The following is a 22680-nucleotide window of genomic DNA, read 5'->3' as shown; positions in this document are numbered from 1 at the left end:
AGATGGGCACAGATGTTAGCTCAGGGCCAATCTTCCTCAGCAAAAAGAGGAGGATTGGCAACGGATGTTAGCTCAGGGCTAATCTTCCTCACCACCACCACCAACAACAACAAAACACAAATATTACAAATATCAGCTTATTGTTAAGATTACTAAACAAAAGTCAGAAAGGTTTCAATATATTTCATAAGCTCTTCATGTATAACTAAAATCTTCCACAATTTCCTTAAAAAGTTACATTTAGATGAATAGAAGCTATCCTAAGATCAGCTACTGCAGAAATAAATAGGAATGAATTGTTGCCTACAGGCAAGGAACATGGACTTATTTTGCTACTTGATTTTTTTGTAAAGAATTACCCTGAAAGGGCATGGGGAGTATCCCTAATTTTCCCTTAACACTCCATTATAAACAGGTCACACTCATTTAAATTCATTCTTGACTGAATTCTATTTTCAGAATTTCCTGAATTTTAGCTACAAGTCACCACTTTAAAAATTTATTTTTCCTGAAAGAACTCAAAATTTAAAACGGCACACACACAAAAGGAAAACACAGCTAAGCATTAACTGTGTACAACTGGGAGGTGAGTCTGGTTTTCTTTTTGCTTATTTTCTAAAGTCTTCTACAGTGAGTGGATACAATAATCATCATTTGGCATACTGCCCGGTACTGCAGGAATTCAATATTATTGACTGAATGCTTAACCGGAACTACTTTTACTATTAAAGAATTAAGATAGGGATGGCCTCCCAGAACCACTACCTGGCCTGTAACGAGCCAGGCCCAGCAAAGGTGCCGTCTGGGGCTCTGTGAGCAAGAGGCTCCAGCAGGAGCTGATGATCCCCATGAAATCTGGCAACAAGGGAATTTCCACCTTCCCTGAATCACACCACCTTTCCGAGCGTGGGGATATCATCCATGGAGCAGCGGGAACAGACTGTGAAGACCTGAGGTATCTCTTCCTGAGTTCCCCAGTGGCTTCCGTCACAGCACACCCCGGGTAAAGCTCCTCATGCCTGGCTACCACCCCCATTTAGACACCAGGGTCACGTCTGCCTGGACATCCTGAAGACAAGTGATCAGCCCTGTGTGACGTCAGGACCATCCTGCTGTCCATGCAGAGCCTGCTAGGAGAACCAAGCATCCACAGCCCTTTGAACACACATGCTGCCAACATCTGGGAACACCTGCACCTTTAAGAAGTACCCGCAAGAAATCTACACAGAGCTGGACTCTCTCCAAGAGCCCTGACCCCGGCTGTCCAGCCTCTCTCTCTGTGTTGTCCTTTTATTTTTTCCTTAGATCGTCTGTCCTTTCTTTGTATTTTGTCTCCAGTTGAGCCCTTAAATGAATACTAAATAAATACACTGTTTTTAAAAAATAAGAATCAAGGTGCCTGCTAAGTTTTAGAACTAAGTATTATCACAAGTGTCCTTTTATAGCTTTATAATCTCCAAAGGCATTCAATTATAAGGATGAAAGGATTTTAAAAATAAATATCAATTCTAGGATCAATTAATACTGGTTATCTATTACGTAAACAAGGGGGGAAACCTGCAATGTCAAAGTTATATCTGGTCATTTGGAAAAGAAAAAAAGTAAATTAATAAATCAAGGTCAAATATGTGGTGGTAGTTGGGGACAACCATAGAACCAAGGGAAAAGATGACTAAGGTTTAAGAGTCCTGTCAAAAAGATGACAAAGCCTGTACTTGTTATGGGTAAGGTAGGTTAAAGATTCAAAACAGGAAAGCCTATACAACTGGATATTTCAATTTATGCTTGGAGTTTAGAAACGAGAGGCACTGCGTTTTCAGAACCTATTAAAACTTTTTGTATTAGAAAACTTTCATATCCAGGAAAAGACAAGGAGTACTTACATTTTACGATTTAAAAGTGATGGAAATAAATGCATAAAACTTACCTTCGTAGTAATATATTTATGACATGCTTCTGATACTTAACACCAAACCAGTTAACAAAACAAGACCCAGAGTTAAAAGCAGCTCCTCTCCCTTGTATTTGACAACAAAAGTCTTCCCATATCTTTAGTTTCTGTGGTCTTGACTGGAAAAAAAATTTAGAATAAACTGTACATAAATCATCTTTGTTTTTTACATAGAAATATCAATACTAAATGCCAGCTCAAGTTCTAACTGACTATAAATGACCAAATAGGTGTTTTTTGAAAGAGGAGTCCACAATTATATGCATTGAGATAACATCAATCAAGTATTGAGTTAGTAAGAATACACTTGTATTTGGTGCAAATCTAATTTTATTAGACCTTACAATGAATGTTGTGGCATATCATTTTCCATTGTGTGACAATTTATTGGCTGGCATCTGAATACAGTACTTCTTTTGAAACATACTGGCAAAAAGGGAGAGAAACAAACTAGTTGTTTAGTGATATATGAGGGTAAAAAAAAAAAGGTGATGAGTAATTAATTTTAGTTTCCTTAGTATCTAACTCTAAAATGGTTAATGTTCCAAGCAATAATGCTGCTGTTACAGTGTACAAGATTATGGTTATTATCTTATCTGGCCCCCATAATTCCTAGAAAATTAATTATAAAGATTATTATACCTATAAAATTCAACCTAAGGTTTCTGCTGGGCAATATGATTTTAAAGAGCTACTTTTCCAGATATAACCTAAACAGTTTTCCCAAGTCACAGTCGATAGGGGTCTCTAAAATATTATACATTAAGATTGTCACTTCATAAGTGAGCAATCACTTAACTTCAAAATCATAACGGGCACCAAATTACCCTTTGCTGATTTGGGCTTATGGCCCTGTTAGATTTATGGATAAGAAAATGACTATTTTTTAAATCTACAATCCACTTGTCTTTATAAAGTAGGCTGGTATCTACTCTGAGTAAAATGATCATTTCTTTTACAGAAATGATCAATAGTGAAAAATCTAAAATTCAGCAGGCCTTAACAAGGCATTTTTATAGAAATGTAATAAAAACTTAAACATTAACTCCAGCCAACATCACCACACTACAGTGTACAGTTCAACTCAAATGAGTACAGTTAGCTCACTAAGTATTAAATTACTCATCTGTGGTTAAGAAAATAACATAAATTAAGTATCTTTTAACATTCAGTCTCACAACAATTTTGAGAATACTTTCTGACAAAGGCCTTAACAGTGTCTGAGGTCATGTTTATTAACCAACCTCCTCTAAAATAAAATCAGCGACAATTTTGAGCTGTTAAACTAACTGGTTTTTCAAGAGCTCCTAGTAGGATCTGAGAATATGGCAAACAGAGAATTGTATCCTAATTGAAAGAAGAAGACAATTCAGTTATCAAGACTGAGGAGTAGTTCTAAGTTATCCATATTTAGTGGTGGAAAAATGCTATGTAAAGAAATCCTTATTTTATACTAGAGTTGCACAATTCAAGTTCACCTGTAAAAGAGTGTGAGATGTACCTTACTATAAGAGCATGTAAGCCCTCCTATCCCCTCCCCCAAAAAAGAGGGGTAAATATTAAACCACTTAAAAATCCAATTCCTCATCCTTTACCCAAAAATTATTGAGATCAACTAATGTAGATTTACTGTACTTATAAAGTTTTTGTTTTTCACAAAAATTAGCTCATGCATATATAATTCTTATACTACAAGGTTAGAGGCAAATGATTTCAAAATACTGATGTCTGATATTTCTAGAATATTTGTCTAAATCACAAATTATTCTAAACATATGTGGCAGTTCAAATATTTTACCAATTTTGCCCATGGTAAATAAGATATTAAAATCTCTTCATCAAAAGGTTAGAGAGCAATCATTTATATCCAATCCACTTTTTTCAAAGGCAAAATTAAATTTACAACCTAGTAAAATGAGTAAGGATATCTTTTAAAAAATTAAACCCCAATTATTCAACCAGAAAGTAAGTCTAATGCTTTTTTGTTTATGTACTACTCCTCATTACAAGTCTTTTACTGAATAAAGATGAAATAAACCTAATGTGACTATTTGCAATGATAACTCCTTAAATACCATTACATCAACCCTCAGAATAAAATGTCAACACAAAAATCCCAGTGATTCCACTCATTAAAATCACAGGTAAACTGAGTTTTCTCAAACCAATATGGAGCTTTTTATTCAGAACAATCTTATTAAGACAATTGCAGGGCAAATATGCCATCATAAATTTTAATCTGAAGAACAATAAAGTGCTGAATGATAATTACCTGAATCTTTTTTAGTACTTCTCATTTATCTGTTCTTAAGTTAAAAGAGCCCTTTCTGTGGTATTAGCAAAGCTGTTTAAAAAACCTCAAAAGAAAAGAAAAGAAAAGCTAACTTTCAGTAAGGGAACAGGAAGCACTGCAACCATTTGTGTTTAACTATGGTGACAAATAATTGAGACCAAAGTAATTCATGCAAGTTATCTTTAAAGGTATACCTAAGCTTGAAGAAAGAAAGAACACTGTTACTGACCTTTGATACTAGGGCAGTAAACTGCACACTAAAATACCTTAATTATCCTAGGTGCCTAGATCTGGCTTGGCAAGCATCATGCCACTGACATGCTTTAGCTCTTTTTGTAACTAAAATGATTTGCAGTTCAATTACTGAATATTTCAGTGTGACTCATTAAGCTGTGTGATAAACTTGGAGGTTAAATTTAAGCAAATTCTCTACACCTAATCACATTATCAGCATAAGCAGGACAACGCTGGCGCAGCATGAAAGGTGGGTCACTTGATAAAGATTCTTCCTTTTACTGCATGATATATTAAGATGACAGACCTAAATTTCAATTGGGTTAATGAGTTAGAATAGATTTGTTTCCCAAATTTAGCACACAATAATTTCAGTGGATTAGAGAAAGAAATCTCAGATGTGAAGGAAAAAAACAAACAAAAAGGCTTGAGCTCAGGCAGCTAACCTATAGCTCTAAAAATTGTCATGCTACTAGAGTACTTTCATAAAATGAACTTTGTAACAAACTTAACAGTGTTTTGAGTTGAAATTGACCAACCACTGCATAGAAAATATGCTAACATAAAACAGTCAAGTCTAAGCCGGTGCATAGAGAAGATAAAGCACTTATGGTAACTGCAAATGGTAACAAGTCCATAAAGTTTGTACAACCTAGCATGGAAAAAAGTCCATAAGGGGAAAAAAATGATAAGTAGAATTAGTCAGGAAAAAAATAAAGTGGAAATAGAGGAGAAGCTTGGAGAAGAGAAGGAAGCAGCAGAAAAAACAGACCTTCAATTGTATAAAATTCACAGACCAGAAGAGTATAAAGACACCACCGAAAAATCGTTAACTCTGTTCCAAACACCCAACAGCAAACAGAACCAGAATCGATCGGCCTTTGGCAGACAATTTTAGAAATGTGAATATGACGTTACATTTCTCAATAATTCACAAACAATATATTATATGGTATATTTATATTAAATACTGAGGAACCTGTAAATTTGATGCTTATAATGCTTTAGCCAATGAGAGCACAATGATATCAAGCTAAACGAATGCTGGTGTTATCACAACAGTGCTCATTTATGAAACAACTGTTACCAATTCGTGCTTTAACAGTGCTAAAATACAGTCAAATTATCATCTATGAAGTGAAACAAAGGTCTCTAGCTTTTCTGGGATATGCCCTTTATAATATATTCTATGATTCACTATGACACGAGCAGCAAGACACTGCAATGTGGTATGATTTATGGGCTGGATCAAATTTTTAGCTATTTCCTTCTCATCCAACAAGTCACTAGCAGTTTGTTTGTGCAAGTTTGTGGCATCAAAATGTGCACCTGATTTAATAAGGAGATTCATGATGTCTGGATGGTTGTTCAGAGCAGCGATATGTAGGGGACTGTTGTCATCGGAGTCTCTGACGTTCACATCAGCACCACATTCTATCAGTATGGCAGTAACTTGCAGAGATGGAAATTTACAAACAGGGTACCGCCCTACACATGTAGTATTCTTGTCCACAGCCAGATGAAGAGGGCTGAAGTTATTCTTTCCCCTTGGATGTAGCTTTAGAAATCTGTATATAGTCTGCTTTTTGAAATGGTCCTGTTCTAGGGTACAAGGAACTTTTTCTAACAAGCAAATTAAGTGCAAAATGATAGAAAGAGCCTTATTTAACTGTAATGGGTCAGCTGGACACTGAGTTTGTTTGATAGCTCGCTCTATTTCAAGGACACTTTTGCATAGTATGCCCATAAGATCATCAAATGTAACAGTGGTGCCCAGCAGGCCTTTAGCCCTATCCTGTAGCATAAAAGAGAACAGTTCTGCAAAAGACAGTAAGCTGCTGGCAGTCATGGGGCTTAAAGGGTCCAAATTGTTCTGTTGCATATCCAACGCATACTTCCATAGGCTGATGCATCGTTTGAAATTTCCAGAGTCTGCATAGACAGCGCCTCTATATCTAATATAGTAAGAGGTATCAGGATGAGAAGGACCAAGAATACGTTCTCTAATTAATAGTGCCTGCATTCTCATCTCATCAGGATCAGCAATAAGACATTCTAGTTCTTCTGCACTGTTTACCTCCTTGGCATAATCATAAGCCATTATTAGTGTCTGTGGTACTGGTTTGCTAATTATATTAGTCCTATCACTGTACCTCATGTTCATTGCCTTTTTCCAGTATTTCAAAGCCCCAAGTAGATCTCTTTTTTTGTCTACAAATGTAGCTCCCAGAAGTTCCAGAGCATTGATCCGTTCCGTCTTGCTGGTCTGTGCATGGTGAGTCAGAAAATCCACAATATTTGTGTGACCAGTCACACTTGCTGAGAGAAGGGGAGTCATTCCATAACCATCCTTTTCCATCTTGGCACAATACATAAGAAGCATCTTCATGATGTCCAAACTTCCAGATTCTGCACAATCATGCAATGCAGTATTTCCTTAAGGAGAGGAAAAAAAGAGACATATTTTGAGGGACCAGGATACAATGTAATACATGTATGTACTTTATTTATTTATTTATTTATTTATTGTGAGGAAGATCAGCCCTGAGCTAACATCCATGCTAATCCTCCTCATTTTTTGCTGAGGAAGACTGGCTCTGAGCTAACATCTATTGCCAATCCTCCTCCTTTTTTCCCCCAAAGCCCCAGTAGATAGCTGTATGTCATAGTTGCACATCCTTCTAGTTGCCGTATGTGGGACGCTGCCTCAGCATGGCTGGAAAAGCGGTGCGTCGGTGGGCGCCCAGGATCCGAACCCCGGCCTCCAGTAGCGGAGCACGCGCACTCAACCGCTAAGCCACGGGGGCGGCCCTACATGTATGTACTTTAGAACCTCAAGAAAAGCAGGCACCTCCAAGTCGCTCTTAATGGGACATACTTGAATTTGATTACAAGTAAGAAAAAGATCCCCAACACCTAAAACAGTGTCTGACACATAGCACGGGTTAAAGAAATACTTCTTAAGTTTGTTGAATAAATGAAATGACCAAATTAGGCATGAAAAGATATCCCAAGTCACTAAATGAAAGTCAAAATTAATCCATAGCCTCTTGGTATTTTTCAATAATGTTTTCAAGTACATATTCTATGACTAAAAACTGATAAAATGAAATTAACCAGCTATTCATAGTTTTGCTGATAGTCACTTAACTTTCTGGGTCAGCTTCCACATTTATAAATGAGAAATCTAGTCTATAATACCTAAGATTCTCCAATTTGATTCTGATAGTAGTCAGAAATTATTTTTTCAGTATTTCTGATTGCCAAGTGAACTTCAGCTGTTTTAGTCAAAATTCTTGGTAACAAAACACTTTCCTCAAAAAGGTCCCATAAGAAAAACAAGTCCAATGAAATCTGAAAAATATGTGGGTGGTTCAATATGAACTTTAAAAGCAGACATCTTAAGTGTCCTTTCATAATGCATTATTTCCCATTGTAGTTTAATTTTTTAACCATTCTTTTTAGATGTACTAAATGTTCTAATACTGTCCTGTTCTTCTCACACATGGATTAAAACTGACAATAGGCACTGGCACATTAGTAAAAGCCTGTATGGAACATATTAAGACATTATAACCACCCAAGTATTTTAGCTACCTAAGTTTAATGATAAAAATTTTACTAATTATCAAAACAGAAATCATCATGCAAACATTTGATATTTACATACAATGTTTAAAGAGAATTTCAACAGTGAGTCATTTTAAGCATGTGCACAGAAAAGAGTTAACATAGCTGGCTGACACAGCTATCCTTAGAAAGACCTGCTTGCAAGAATGGCCCCTGGTTGGCTTCTCGGAATTTGTCTGGTAAACAGTTCCAAGATATAAAACTTTCCCCAAATGATAAGCATAACTCACTGTTTGTGTAAACAATGCATTTTATGCTGAACACCTGTTTTCCTTGTGGGAGTCTAGAATTTTAGATCTGTGCTTAGCAAAGGGTGTCTACATGATCAGCCTCCAATAAAATCCTTGGGCACTGAGTCTCTAACAGGTTTCCCTGGGCAGAAATATTGCACACATGCATTGATGCTGCTAGAAGACGACTGTGCTCTGTGACCTGTCATGAGAAGGAGAGAACATAAAAAAGCCTGCACATAGATTCCTCCAGACCCCAACCTATGCCTTTCCCTTTAGGATCCAGCTGCATGCCCTTATTACATCATTTTAATAAATCTCGGCTGTGAGTACAATTACACGCTGAGTCACCTCCAAACATGAAGGTGGCCTTGGGGACCCCTGACACAGCATGTATACTAGAAAGTATTTTAAACCTGAATACTTCACATAAAAATCTATAACTAAAATTGTAAAAAGCAAGAATTATCCTCTTTAGTCTTCCATGGTATCTACAGGGGCTACATAATTATCTGGATATTTTTATTCTGATCCAGGATTTCAATGGTCTACAATGGAATGGTGTCTGATAGAATGTTTTAGCAATGTGTATGGCAACTAAGCACTGAGAGAGCAAAAAATGAGGTGGACAGGATTTGACTCCTGGGCCATAGTTTGCCAACACCCACTCTAATCCAAAAGACATTATCAATACCTGCAGTCAGAGATTCTGCTTATGTTTCACATCACTCCATCCCAGCACCAGGAACAGACCTGCTCACTCCCACCTCCATGCCTCTTGCTCTTAATTTTCCTGTAATACACTCTCTTCTTTACCTTTTTAACTTCTTGTCCTTCAAGTTGCACCAGAAATTTCAGCTGTTCAAAGACACCTTCTTGGTTATACCATATCAATTTGTCATTTTGAGAATGCTTGGTGAATAAATGTATCACTCATCCTGGTACGTACTCATAGTGTATCTATGATATTATGTAATAGCTTACAACAGCATAACATTACTGCTTCATGAATAGGTTTTCTTACCCAAACTGTCTATTCCTAAAGAACACAGATGCTATATTTCCTTTATATCCCAGATAACAGCACACCATTAAAGCTAAGGTAGATTCTTAAATTTCTGATACTTGATATCACAAAAAGTAATTCAAACTTAGCTTCTGAGGATAAAATAAGCTTAAAAAGTAAAAGCTTCTTAATTACTCTATGAAGTTAAGTATATAACCACCACACTTTCACACCTTGGAAGCCCTAAAAAAAAGGCAGTTTTAAAGCAACTATAATTTTTGTGTCATGTCTCCAAGTCTCTTTACATGGTATGTTCTGATAGAGTGGTAATCAGTACATATACAACTATTTCCTGCTTTTCACCTACATCTTGGTCATTTTGTCAATTATGTTACTACACTGTCTACATGAACTACATAGATACTACATAATCATTCTTAATGGCTTTACGGTGAAAGTTCAAGTAATGTGGCATGTCATAAATTACATAAACACTTCCCTGTTGACCGACATCTGCAAACACTTCCCTGTTGACCGACATCTGCACTGCTTCAGAGTTTTCACTATTAAAATTAATGCCCAAAAAACTATAAGGACAGATAACAGACCAGTGATTGCCAGGGGTTGGGTGCTGGGAGAGAGGATGACCGCAAAGGGACATGAAGGAACTTTCTGTTCTGTCTTTATTATAGCGGTGGTTACAATATATGTTTGTCAAAACTACAAATTACAGTATGTTTGTCAAAACTTACAGAACTGTATTCTAAAAAAGATGGATTTTATTGTATATAAATTATATTTCAATAAACAAATGACAAAAAAATTAATGCCTACCTTAAAACAGAATCACAAATGTGTGATAGCTTAACACATCTTTAACTCACTTCCAAAGGAATTATAAAACCTTTTAAAAGTTCCACTTTTACAGTACTCTTTCTAGCACTGGAATTAATTTTTTAATTTTAATTTGTATTACCTCTATATCTAGGAATATAAAATATTTTCCCATGTCTGTTCACAAACTTTATTTTCTTCTATGACATGTCTAATTATGTTCCAGTTTCTGGGATTATTCTGACTTTTTCTCTATAAGTACTTTACAAAATGACAACCAGTTGTCTGTTATATGTAATGTACATATTTTGCTCTATCAGTTGTTTCATTCAACATTGTTAGATAATGCTGTAAGTATTACATGTAAGTTCTTGTGAAAAAACATAACAAGCTGAATTAAAAAAATCCACTTACTATGTCCTTGTGACTAGTCTGTGCTAAGTTACATGCCAAAGAGCAATAAAATCCTATTAATTTTTGCTAGATAACTTCACTGATTTGAACTTTTGGTGCACAGCAATATATGCCAAGTACTAATGAAGATTCAACTCAAGCATTTTCCCTGGGTTATGTGCCCCTTAAAAATGCTTCCAGGGGCCGGCCCGGTGGCGCAAGCGGTTAAGTGCACGCACTCCGCTGTGGCGGCCCAGGGTTCGCCGGTTCGGATCCTGGGCGTGCACCGGCGCGCTGCTTAGCAAGCCATGCTGTGGCAGCATCCCATATAAAGTGGAGGAAGATGGGCACGGATGTTAGCCCAGGGCCAGTCTTCCTCAGCAAAAAAAAAAAAAAGAGGAGGATTGTCAGATGTTAGCACAGTGCTGATCTCCTCACAAAAAAAAATGCTTCCATAATACAATGATTGCACTTTCAAAAGATTTTGTATCTTTACCTCACAATGTCCTATTTTTGTATCCTCAAAGTGAGAAAGAAAATGAAAAATAGAACACAAAGTTCAAAAATAAATATTACCAGGCATCTTAGATGGAATCAAGGATATTTAGCCTTGAAATTTAATGAATTTACCTTTAGGTAAACAAAAAAGATAAGTATTGTATTATACAGTTCTCAATGCCTGATTAAGAGAAAGTTCATTCGAAGAAAAAATAAAATTTCTGGCACTGAATTCATAATGGAAAATTTTTATGACTTCTCAAAAGACATGTTTATTAAATGGACATTTCTTAAAAATCAAGCTAATGGTACATTAAGTGTTAATTCAGTTAAAGTATTTCTGCAGAAAGTTAAAATAGTATGATCTAAACACATTAATTTTCAACTATATAACATACAAACACTGTTAAGAAAACTTGGAAGAATAAAAAGTAGCCATATTCATTGAGATGTTTCTGGAATTGATATTAAGGGAAGGAAATTATGGGAAGGGCTCATGCATTAAAGCACAGTAGTATTCCTCAAGAAGACCTATCTGAAGTGCCAATCTTAGCTGCTGTTAATTTTAACGAGACCTGTAATCTTTTGATAATAGGCACATAAAAGATAGGAATTCATGCTCAACTGTGAAAATACAGGCACCTAACAATGGGGTCAAGATTTTTCTAAAATAAGTAATCCAAAAACATACTAGTATATTGAGTAAGAACTAGTTTGAGCCCTAAGAATGCCCTGGCTCCAAACCAGGTGTTTTGGTTTTATTAAAAGATATTTATCTTGACTGTTTGTGTTAGCAATCAACCACTTAAATCATATAAGAACCTCACAGCATTTCTAAATACCTCAATTTGGGTAAGATAACTTAGACTCACCAGGATCAAAATTAAGTCAGTTTCCAAACCACTCCCAAGTAGTAAATAGAATTTATCTTTTTAAAGAAAGAAAAATGTCCCCATGAGGGCTATAACATATTTAAAAAATATAAAATGTCTATTATAATTTAAATTGCTTTTTCTAGCAATGTCAATTCAACAGATTCTCCTGTTTGTAAAATCTTCACATAGTTCAAGCTATGTGTGTGTTTAGTATGTCAAATAAAGTTGTGTTTCTCAAACTTTAATGTACAAAATGACCAAAGTATCATAGTAAAACGCAGATTCTGACTCAGTTGATTTAGGATGGGTCCAAGAGATGCCTACGTTGCTGGTCTTTGCTACTTTGAGCAGCAAGTAAATAGAGGAGGAATCTTATTTTCTTGTTTGCTATATAGATATTTGCCATATAGCTATATCAAGCCATATAAATACGTTTAAAAGAAGGGTTAGGTCACAGCCCCGTTTTACACCATACAAAAATGAAACTTCACCATTCCTCTATACTCTAAATTTAAACACTATATGCCATGGCAGGAATAGGGTGTGTTTTACAACTAGATTACACAGTGTGATCCACAGAAAAGTTCCTGTCTATGTAATAAAGAGTATAAGTAAACCCTGCAGTTTATTCTTAACAATTTTCTTGTTTAAGTCAAATCCAAGTGATCCACAGTCAAATCTTTAAAAAATTAGTTTGTAAAATAAAATCCAAATTGCTGTAAACAATACCATGAAAAGAGTGAAAAAACAATCCACAGAAGAAAATATTTGCAAAACAATACATCTGATAAAGGACTTGTATTCAGAATACATAAATTACTCTTATAACTCAGTAATTTAAAAAAACCCAATTTAAAAATGTGCAAAGGATATGACGACATGTCTCCAAAGATAGACAAATAGCCAATAACCACATGAAAAGATGCTCAACATCATTAGCCACTGGAGAAATAAAAATCAAAACCACAAAGAGGGTGCCAGCCCGTGGCGTAGCTGTTAAGTGCGCGCGCTCTGCTGCTGGCGGCCCGGGTTTGGATCGCGGGTGCGCACCGACGCACCGCTTGTCAGGTTCATCCCGCATAAAGCGGAGGAAGATGGGCACAGATGTTAGTTCAGGGCCAGTTTCCTCAGCAAAAAGAGGAGGAGTGGCATGGATGTTAGCTCAGGGCTGATCTTCCTCACAAAAAAACCCCACTTCACACCCACTAAAATGGCTATCTTAAAAAAAACGAATAACAAATGTTGACGAGGGTGTGGAAAAACTGGAACCCTCCTACATTGCTGGCAGGAATGTAAAATGGTGCAGCCACTTTGGAAACGTTTGGCAGTTCCTCAAAAGGTTAAACAGAGTTATTACCATATGACGCAGCAATTCCACCCCTATGAATATGCCCAAAAGAAATGAAAACATACATCCACAAAACTTGTTCATGAATAGTCACAGCAGCGTTATTTCTAATAGCCAAAAAGTAGAAACAATCCAAATGCCCATCAACTGATGAATGGATAAATGTGGTATATTTATACAATGGATTATTCAGCAATAAAAAGAAATAAAGTTCTGACACATGCTACAAAATGGATGAGCCTTGAAAACATTACATTAAGTGAAAGAAGCAAGTCACAAAAAACCACACATTATAATTCTAATTATATGAACTGTCCAGAACAGGCAAATTTATACAGACAGACTAGTGGTTGCCTAAGGGGGGAGGAATTAATAGATATGAGGTTTTGGGGGGAGCGATGAAAAGGTGATTGTGGTGATGGCTGCACAACTCTGTAAACATACTACTGATTTGTACACTTTAAATGGGTGAATGGTATGTGAATTATGTCTCAAAGCTGTTTTACAATCAAAGTACTTGTGTCTTCATTAGGTAAAGGTGTGAGTTTTGACAGACACAAGCAGCAATTAAAGGGTCTTTTATTGTAATAGATTTGTCTGGAAATGTACAAAAACAATTCTCATCTCTCCTCTTTATTCTACTGTACTTGGCATCCATTCTCCTTCAACTTTGTAGCTGGGACTAAGCTACGTCTATAAGAGGTCCACTTGTAAAGATGGGAAGAGGGCGTGTGTGCATTTTAACTGCATAACAATGCTGATTCCAAGTATTTTATTCCCGAAATAACTAATTGGTAGGTGTTAAGGAAGGAGGTGTGAAGGAGTAGAAACACTTTAAGGTATCAAAGGAGCACTAGAAGGTTCCTCTCCTCAGAATGTTTCCCTTCCCCATGTATATTCCCCCCATGTATACTAAGGACAGTTCCAAAAAAAAAGGAATAAGAAATAAAATCAAAGACCAACTGTGCCAAGATTACCATATGCCCCCCTTCATTAATTCTTTGTATAAGGCACTGAGCTAGGAGCAAACGGAAATTTAACAATACAGGTCCCTGAGCTCACGACAAAGTTAACTGCTAAGGAATATCTGCATCCACAGAGGTAAGATACATTCTTATGACTCAAGGGGGATGAGGAACTGCCTTTGAAATGGGTCTTGATAGCAAGTAGAATTTCCAAGGCTAACAGCACCTGAGCTAAGGGATCAGGACTAAAAACAACTAGTATTAGTATAATTTCATTAAAATTAGACAATGTAAATTGATGAAAACATCAACATTACAATTCATTACAATTCCCTTTCCTGGCCATTCTAGTTCAGACTCTCTATTCAACTGCAGCTTTTCCCAAAGGGGGGGAAAAAAGAGGAGGAGAGACATTTTAGTCACATTTGCATCCAAGTGACTTCTTTACCTGGGCCTCTCCCCACCTCTATCTTCCATCACATACATTCCTGATGTCTCAACAGCATAAATCTCTAGAATGCCAAGGGCTTCCTGAATTTTGTTTTAAACAAACAAATTTAATTAATCAATATAGGAAAATCTGATAAAGATGAACTCAGTGAGGGAACCACATGTCCCCAAAGGTCAATAAGTAAAACTTAACCTCTGCCTTAAGTTTGTGTTGCTGCCAACAACTCTGAAATAGCAGTAGTGTTCAGGATCTACTCATTTTCACCAACTTCAGTTCAATTCTGTGATGACTCACAGTTGAAAATCCAATCTCCAGGGATAGAGGAACACAATGGATACTTCCCTACTGAACTCAATTTACACATCATTTACAGCTTAGCTTCTCCAACTAGGACACCAAGTCACCCTGAGGATAGAGAGAAATGTGCCAGGGGATACAAGAGGGACAACAATGAACATGGAACAACTTGCAGGAGCAACCTGATTTGGGATTAAAATGTTAATGAATTCAACTAGTAAGTTATTTGAACATTATTATTAAACCAAAATAAATACCAGTATGTTACAGAGTAGAATGAAATTTTAAGTCCCACTCTTACTCTTCTCTGCAAGGTGTGCTGAGGTAACCAATAGCTGAGAAGAGTGCTCAATGTCAACGAAAAGAGAACTTCATCTTCCAACCCTCTCAGACAGCCCTGAAGTACACTGAAATAACCTATACATGACAACAGTCATTATCTTTGTCCATTACCATAATACCAACAGTTCTTAACCCATAGGGGAGATTTTCTTTTTGAAATTCCTTTGCATTTACAGTGAGTAAAAAAAAAAAATAGGATTTCTATTTTTTAATTTTTTTTTCCCCCCCAAAGCCCCAGTAGATAGTTGTATGTCATAGTTGCACATCCTTCTAGTTGCTGTATGTGGGACGCGGCCTCAGCATGGCCAGAGAAGCGGTGCGTTGGTGCGCGCCCGGGATCTGAACCCGGGCCGCCAGCAGCGGAGCTCAGGCACTTAACCACTAAGCCACCGGGCCGGCCCTAGGATTTCTATTTTTTTTTTTACATTTTCTTGACTGAAATACATCTATACCCTAAAGTGCCTATACTATGGGAGAGAAATGATATAATGCCTGGGGTTTGATTTAAGCTACTGCAGAAAACAAAAGGAGAGGAGGAAGAAACGTATTTCTTAAAACTTTGGCAAATGTGGATAATTGTTGAAGCTAGGTGATAAGTGGTTCAACATATTCTTCTCTCTACTTACGTATAAGTTAGAAAATTTCCATAATAAAAGGAACTAGCTCTACTCTCAAACCCTTCAAAAGCTACAAGGATTTCTCCCTTTTCTGAATCCCTAAGAATTCTACCTGTACCACTCGTTTTTCACAGCTACTGTCTTAATTTCTTACTTCAAGTCTTCATGTACGTATTTATTTCTGTATTGAAAGGACTAAAAACACAGTCCTTGCCATTAAGGAGCTTATAATCTTTCCTCTCTTATATCCAACACATTCATTCAACAGTCTCATTTACCAAATACCCACTATGGGCCAGATACTCTTTCTAATGCATGGATACAAACAACAGGTCTCGAGCCTCAAAGAGCTTACAAAGTAATAGAATTAGAATGTAGTTAGATGGATTTCTCTAAAAAATCCCGTTATTCCTCTGTTGAAAACTTTCACTGGCTTACCACTCCATAAAGAATAAAATCAAACTCCTTTACCTGGAAGTCAATGTCTTCTATAATCTAGCCCTGCGTGCCCTTTGGTCCAAATATGCCTACTTTCCGATTCCTGAACTTTCCACGCATATTTCTCAACGTGACTTTCCTTATGTCATTTCCTTAGCCTTAAAAATTCTATCAAATCCCTTCTGCAGGTCTGAACCCCAACAATCCTTTCAAGGCCCAGTTCAACTTCTCCATGAAGCCTTTCTAGTCACCACACTTTTCTAAAATCCTACAGCATAGATTTATACCATTCCTGTAGCAGTTAACAAATGTGAGGTCCTTTTACTTCTCATAGCCTCCACAATGTCCAACACAATGCCTTGCCTACAGAAAATGCACAGTAATTACCAATTTACTCAATTACTTTGGGTATCTAAAATGATTGGCCTATGCGTGAGGACAGTGTGTCCTCTAGGGCCAGTCTCCCCAGTTCCAACTCAGAGAGCTGTTCTAGTGGTCTGCAATACTCAATCACTTTTAGCTGTTCAATTCCCAGAGGAATTTGCCTGTAAAAGCAGAACTGAAGCGCTTAAGTAACTTCACCACAGATCTGCAAAGTCCTATTCAGAGTCAAAACAAAACAAAAAAACATAAAAAAGAACCAAAGAAAGCCAAAGATGACTATAACCATGAAGTGCTGAGATCAATGTGATAGCTCTGAGATGGGCTTGTCTAATCACTTCTGATTTGGGGTCTAGTTTTAAACAGCAACCAACTCTCCTCTTTCAAAAATCAATTTTTGTGTTCAACTGGAGAAGTATTTCTAAAACCTCAAAGTTTTTCTCCCTTTTTTGAATGCCAGAGGAAAAGAAGGCCCACTGTCCCCTCAGGTAATGAGTTGGTTGAGATAAAGTATTTCCAAATATCCAATAGAAGAAAGCACTACTGTTGCACTTACCATATTTTGGTTTAATTATCTGCTTATGAACCTGTCTCTCCGATCAAATCATGAGCTCCTCAAGAGCAGGGAATCATGGACTGTATATCCTGTCTTATTCATCTTTGTATATCCTAAGTCTTAACAGCCTGGCACACTGAGAGACTCAATAAATGCTCTCTCAATTAATTAATGAATTCCATCTTAGGTTAAAACATGTTCAAAATGCCAACAGCCTGTTAAAAAGTAATGGAAAGAGGTTAAATAATATATTCAAATGCCAAGTGCCTGTTAAAAAGCAATGGAACGTAGAAGTCACATGCACTTTATATTTAAGCAGACCAAGCATAATCTATTGAGTTTTCTTTCTTCAGAATCATTTCCAATGGGTGACATATAAAATTTCCTAGGAAAGTAATCCATTTTATCCCTAATCTTACCAGTCTTTTCAACTTTTTGGATGGGGGTAAAAATGTGGGAAAAAATTCTTTCTTGATGCACTATCAGATCCTTCTCCAGTGTTTCTGCCTTAGTTTCAATTGGGTCTTGCCTTTTCATTACCCTTTAACCCATAAAAAAATCTGAAGAGTCAATGAGAGAGTGATTATCAAAGAATGGAAGCTTCAGGATCAGAGTGGGGGACGGTACATAAGTACTTTAATCTGCCCCCAACATTCATTAAGAATTACTGTTGAAATTAAAAGGCACCATGAAAAGGTAAAAGTACTTCACATAGTGATATATATTCATACTATATATATGTGTGTATATATGTATGTATATGAAATTAAGGCTATCTGAAAACAACTTTTGGTATAAAATTGTTTTCTTGTGTTATGTGTTTTTTTTTTTTAAGGCATAAATATTAGATATTGACACTGGGGGAAAAAATGACTCTAGAATTAGCAGACCACTTGGCCAAAAGAGGGAGCATACATATCCTCACAAAAAGGCTATATGATGATGGTGATAAAAGGAACATTCTTCTGAAATAGCAAAGGTAATCAAGTTAAATACTGTTCACAGTTTATTAGGTAAAAATCCTCACAAAAATATGAGCTATTTATAGTATAGTTCTCTCATACTTTATATCTCCAGAGGTATATAAAGCGGCTTTGAAAAACATAAGGGAAATAGCACCAGTACGCATCTCTCCAATGACCGAAGAGTTTAAAACATACCCCAATCTGACTTAAATATATGCATTGATCAACAATCTGCACATCATTAAGCTGATGAACAAAAAGCTCCAAACAAGAAACAAAAAAATCCAACAAGCCTAAACAAGCAGCCATACCTTCTTCTAGTGATTTCAGAGCATTCCCACGATCACTTAAGCCGTCATTTGCTCTCTTAAACCGTCATTTGCTCTCTTAAATCGAGCATTCTTTAAAAGAATGATTGTTTAAAAAAAAAAAGTCACATTGTCCTTTGACCCAACAACCTACCTCAAAGATAATAGGAACAAATGAAAAGATTTGTAAGAATGTTTACATAAACATTTTTATCACACTGAAAAGCCAGAAGTAATATAAAACTCCGTTAGTAGAAGAGTATACAGCTATTGAAATTAAGGAGCTACAATTAATGACATTAAAGATAACATTTATTAAGCTAAAAAACAGGTTACAGAAGAGCATATAACATAAAATTGTATATATATCTATATGCAAAATTCAAAAATATCTTTGGAAGGATTATCTCTAAGTGCTGGAATTTTGTGGGATTTTTCTATTTCCTGTGGAAAAAAATTTTTGACAGAAAATCACAATGAGCCTGTGTCATTTTAATAACAAATCTTTTTTTAAAAAGATCATACTAACTTCAGTAAACATGTCCAGGAACTATGTAGTGCCCCATAACTGTGTGGTTTAGCCTCTGTGAAAGGCAATCAGACAGTATCACAGCTATAAATGAACATTCACTTCGATTCAGCAATTCCACTTACACGTATTTATAATACGACTATTCTCACACAAGTGTGCAAAGACACACTTTTGTTCAAGGAATATTCACAGCAGCATTGTTTATACTGGATGTGACCTAACTGTCTATCAATAGGGACCAGATAAATAAACTATGTACATTCATACAATGAAATATTGTGTAGCCATGAAACAGAATGAGGTAGCTATGCGTACTGGAGTTGAATAACACCCAAGATAAATTAAGGCTAAAAAAAAAACAAAACAGTATGTATCAACTAACAGAGAGGAAAGAGGGAGGGAGAGACACACAGTCAAGTATACTTGTATTTGCATAGACTATCTCTAGGACACACAAAAAACTGTAAATAGTGGTTGCCAGTGGGTTGGAGGTCTAGAAACCAGGGGTGATAAGACTTACTTTTCATCGTAAACAATGTAAACCAAATTGTATTGTTTGAATTTTTTTTTTTTACCATGTATGCTACTTTTAAGTTTTAATAGTTTTTTAAAATTAGGCAGTAAATTACTTTGCTGTTGTATAAATAAATATGCTTAAGGAAAACAAGGTTTTCAACTATCAAAATTATGTTATCAAAACAGTTGTTTTTAAGTGTTTAAAAAAACGCTAAACTATCATTTGCTGCATTTCAGCGATTGTTACAATCGCTGAAAATTATACACAACCGTAAACCTGAGCTCTTCTTCTGGACAAAGGTGTTTACATTGTTGCTAGCCAACAAATCCACATCTGTTTAACTCTGTCCTCGTTTTGCTCTCTCAGTATTGTAGCAGTTTTAAAAATCTGTTTTCTCTCTTGCTAGATTTAATACCTGTTCTATATAAAAGGATTTTCTATTGGCCACACAATAAATAGGAAATAAGGGAACAGATTTTCTCCTTTTCCATTGATATTAATCCTTCCAGGTCAGTCTGGCCTAGCCTTCACTGACAGAGTAACAAATGAAATGCCTAGCTAAGACAAACAAAACAATGACTCACTAGACATAGTAGTTTCTACTCCAAGGGTGTTCTAAAAAAATTAAAGCTAAGAAAAATATACTACACTGAAGTATATTCTCGAGTAGATTAAACACAAGCCTTAGGTCTCAGATCAACTGCCACTAACATGCTCTAAAACTTTGGGGAACCCATTTTCCAGGAATTGGAAGTTAATCCAAATAAGCGACAGAAAATGCTGCCTAATATAGTGATAAAGATCTTATCACACTTGTTCAATGCATTATAAAATATGAGAGAAACAATCAACAAGGTTAAAAAACAGGTCTGTCAATGTTGGCTTACTCAACACCACTGCTTATGATTATCAAACTTCCTGAAAATAAGTGGTAAACACTTAAAAAATAAAAATGAAGAAGCTGAACTCACCTTTAACACTTTTTCTATTAACATCTGCCCCCTTTTCAAGTAAATACTGAGCAATCTCTTTGTGTCCTTTGTAACATGAAATCATCAAGCACGTATGCCCATGTCGGTTTGACACTTCCAAATCAGCTTTGTGTTCTACAAGGTACTTCACTATTTCCAAATGGCCATCGAAACAGGCAGCTCGAAGAGGAGTTGAATTGGTTAAAGTCGTGTTGTTGACAGATGCTCCATGATTTAACAAGGACTGAACCACCTTCAGATGTCCCGCTGCAGAAGCGGCCCACAACGGGGGAGCCCCCTCAATGGTTTCGCCATCAAAATTGACCGAGCCGCCGACTTCTATCGAGGCACTGCACTGCTCCAGAAGGAATTCCACCATGTCAAGGTGCCCATACCTGGCGGCCATCAAAAGTGGCGTGGCCCCATTTGTTTTTTCAGAGATCAGGGAGGAAACCTCCTCTTTGGATTTGCTTGCCAACAACTTGGTAAGAAGCCGGAGTTTGCCATCCCGAGCTGCGTTAAATACTGCTGTCTTTAGATCCATTTATGTCCAGTTCAGAGGCTGTGCTTTATTTATCCTTCAGAGCAAAGCTCCAGCTTAACTCTATCGACACAGGCAAGAGTTACAGGAATGAAACTTCAGGGTTAATCACTGCACCCGAGTGGATATAAAACCACGAACAGTACGTTCTGTCCTATTGTCTTCCAACATCTGACAACCAGAGCACCAAACTAGAGAAAGAAAAAAAAGCAGTTTTGATTTTCTAAAGGTAAAGGCAAAAACACTACTTAGGTTTTCTTAATTTCTACTCCTGTGAGAAGGGGGGGGGAGCGCCATACTTTAGGGACTACTACACAACCCCAAAAAAAGGTAGGAAAGGCGAATACAAAAAGGAACACAGATCCGAATGTTTTGGTGGGAGGCAGTCTCTTCCCTACATACGGTAAATTGAAACACTACAGGCAACCGGTTTTCTCGCCTCCTAACCAGCCAAGCTTTGTTCTAGTTTTTCTTTGCACACGCCCAGAAAGAGTACAACCGAAAGAGCCATGAGATGCGGCTTCAGCAACGTTTCTCTTTCTCACATCTGCAGAAGAGAGCGGGCCAAGGGCGCCGGCTGAAAGGCCTCATTGTGGCCAGGATGGGTCTCGAGAAGGAACAAAAAGGTCGGACACAACAAACCGCGGCAGCTAATGCCAAAACCCTCACCCAAAAGCTGCGCTTTCCTTTACAACTCCTCGAGGCTCTCAGGAAATCCGGCTGCCTTTTAGCTAACTTGCCTGCCCCATTTTGATCCCCCCCTCCAAGAGATCCGCAGGTTCCCCAAACCACAGACGCCCCTACATAACCTTCACCTCTACCTTTTCCAGATACGGCAGCCCCTCCCCAAGCTCCGGATCGACCAGGACCCCCTCCCGGCGGGCCGACGAGCCTGTGGCCTCCAGCCCGCTGCCCGCCTTCCGCTGCCGGTGGCGCCCTCCTTCCCTTCCCGCCCAGGCCCCTCCGCGGGCGCCTGAGGCCGCGGCCCGGGCTCGGGCAGGCCGCCGCCGCCGCCATTACTACCTGCCCGGGGGCTAGTCCTCCCCGCCGCCGCTGGCCGCTCGGGCTCAGGCCGCCCCCTTCAAATTCAAACCGGTGTCCCCGCCGCCCGGGCCGCGGTGCTCCGCCTTCGGCCGCACAGCTCCTCCATGCCCCGCGCCCCACAGGAATGAATCTGGCCGCGCCGCTCGCCCCGCCCCGCCACGCCGAGCTGCCTCCCGCCCTCCCAGTCTGCGCGGGCCGCAGCGGCTGCCGCGGCGGATGGTGTAATGGGCTGCGGGCCGGGGGCCGGACAAGCTTGAGCACTGCTTCACATCACTGACGCGGCATCCGCGCCATCGGGGCGGGGGAAGGCGGCGGCCACACCAAGCAACCGCCTAGAGGTGGGGCGGGCCGGCCGGCCGGGGCGGGGCGGCGCAGGAGGGGGCGGGGCCACAAGCCTGGCGAAGGGCGCGCCTGCGTGCGGCGCGCCACGAGGGGTCCGCGCTGCGTGGCGCCGGGGCAGTGG

General features: G+C 38.1%; 1 protein-coding gene and 1 pseudogene across 1 annotated transcript; one reads left to right on the top strand and one right to left on the bottom strand.

Moving 5' to 3' along the window:
• The first annotated feature begins 839 nt into the window (after nt 1-839).
• LOC101393100 (ubiquitin-conjugating enzyme E2 C pseudogene) lies at nt 840-1254 on the top strand (annotated as a pseudogene).
• Nucleotides 1255-4105: 2851 nt separating this feature from the next.
• On the bottom strand, nt 4106-22482 carry FEM1C (fem-1 homolog C). The gene is made up of 3 exons (XM_004420297.3): nt 22197-22482; nt 20633-21364; nt 4106-6914 (listed from the first exon to the last, which is right to left on the bottom strand). Exons 2-3 carry the CDS (start codon nt 21174-21176, stop codon nt 5605-5607), a joined length of 1854 nt encoding a protein of 617 aa, XP_004420354.2. The 5' UTR covers nt 21177-21364; nt 22197-22482; the 3' UTR covers nt 4106-5604.
• Between the last annotated feature and the right edge of the window lie 198 nt (nt 22483-22680).

The sequence above is a fragment of the Ceratotherium simum genome, chromosome 4 (assembly GCF_057802395.1).
Source record: "Ceratotherium simum simum isolate JZ-2026a chromosome 4, ASM5780239v1, whole genome shotgun sequence".
NCBI lineage: Eukaryota > Metazoa > Chordata > Mammalia > Perissodactyla > Rhinocerotidae > Ceratotherium > Ceratotherium simum.
The sequence above is the reverse complement of the archived record's forward strand: the minus strand, read 5'-3'. Positions and strand labels throughout refer to the sequence as shown.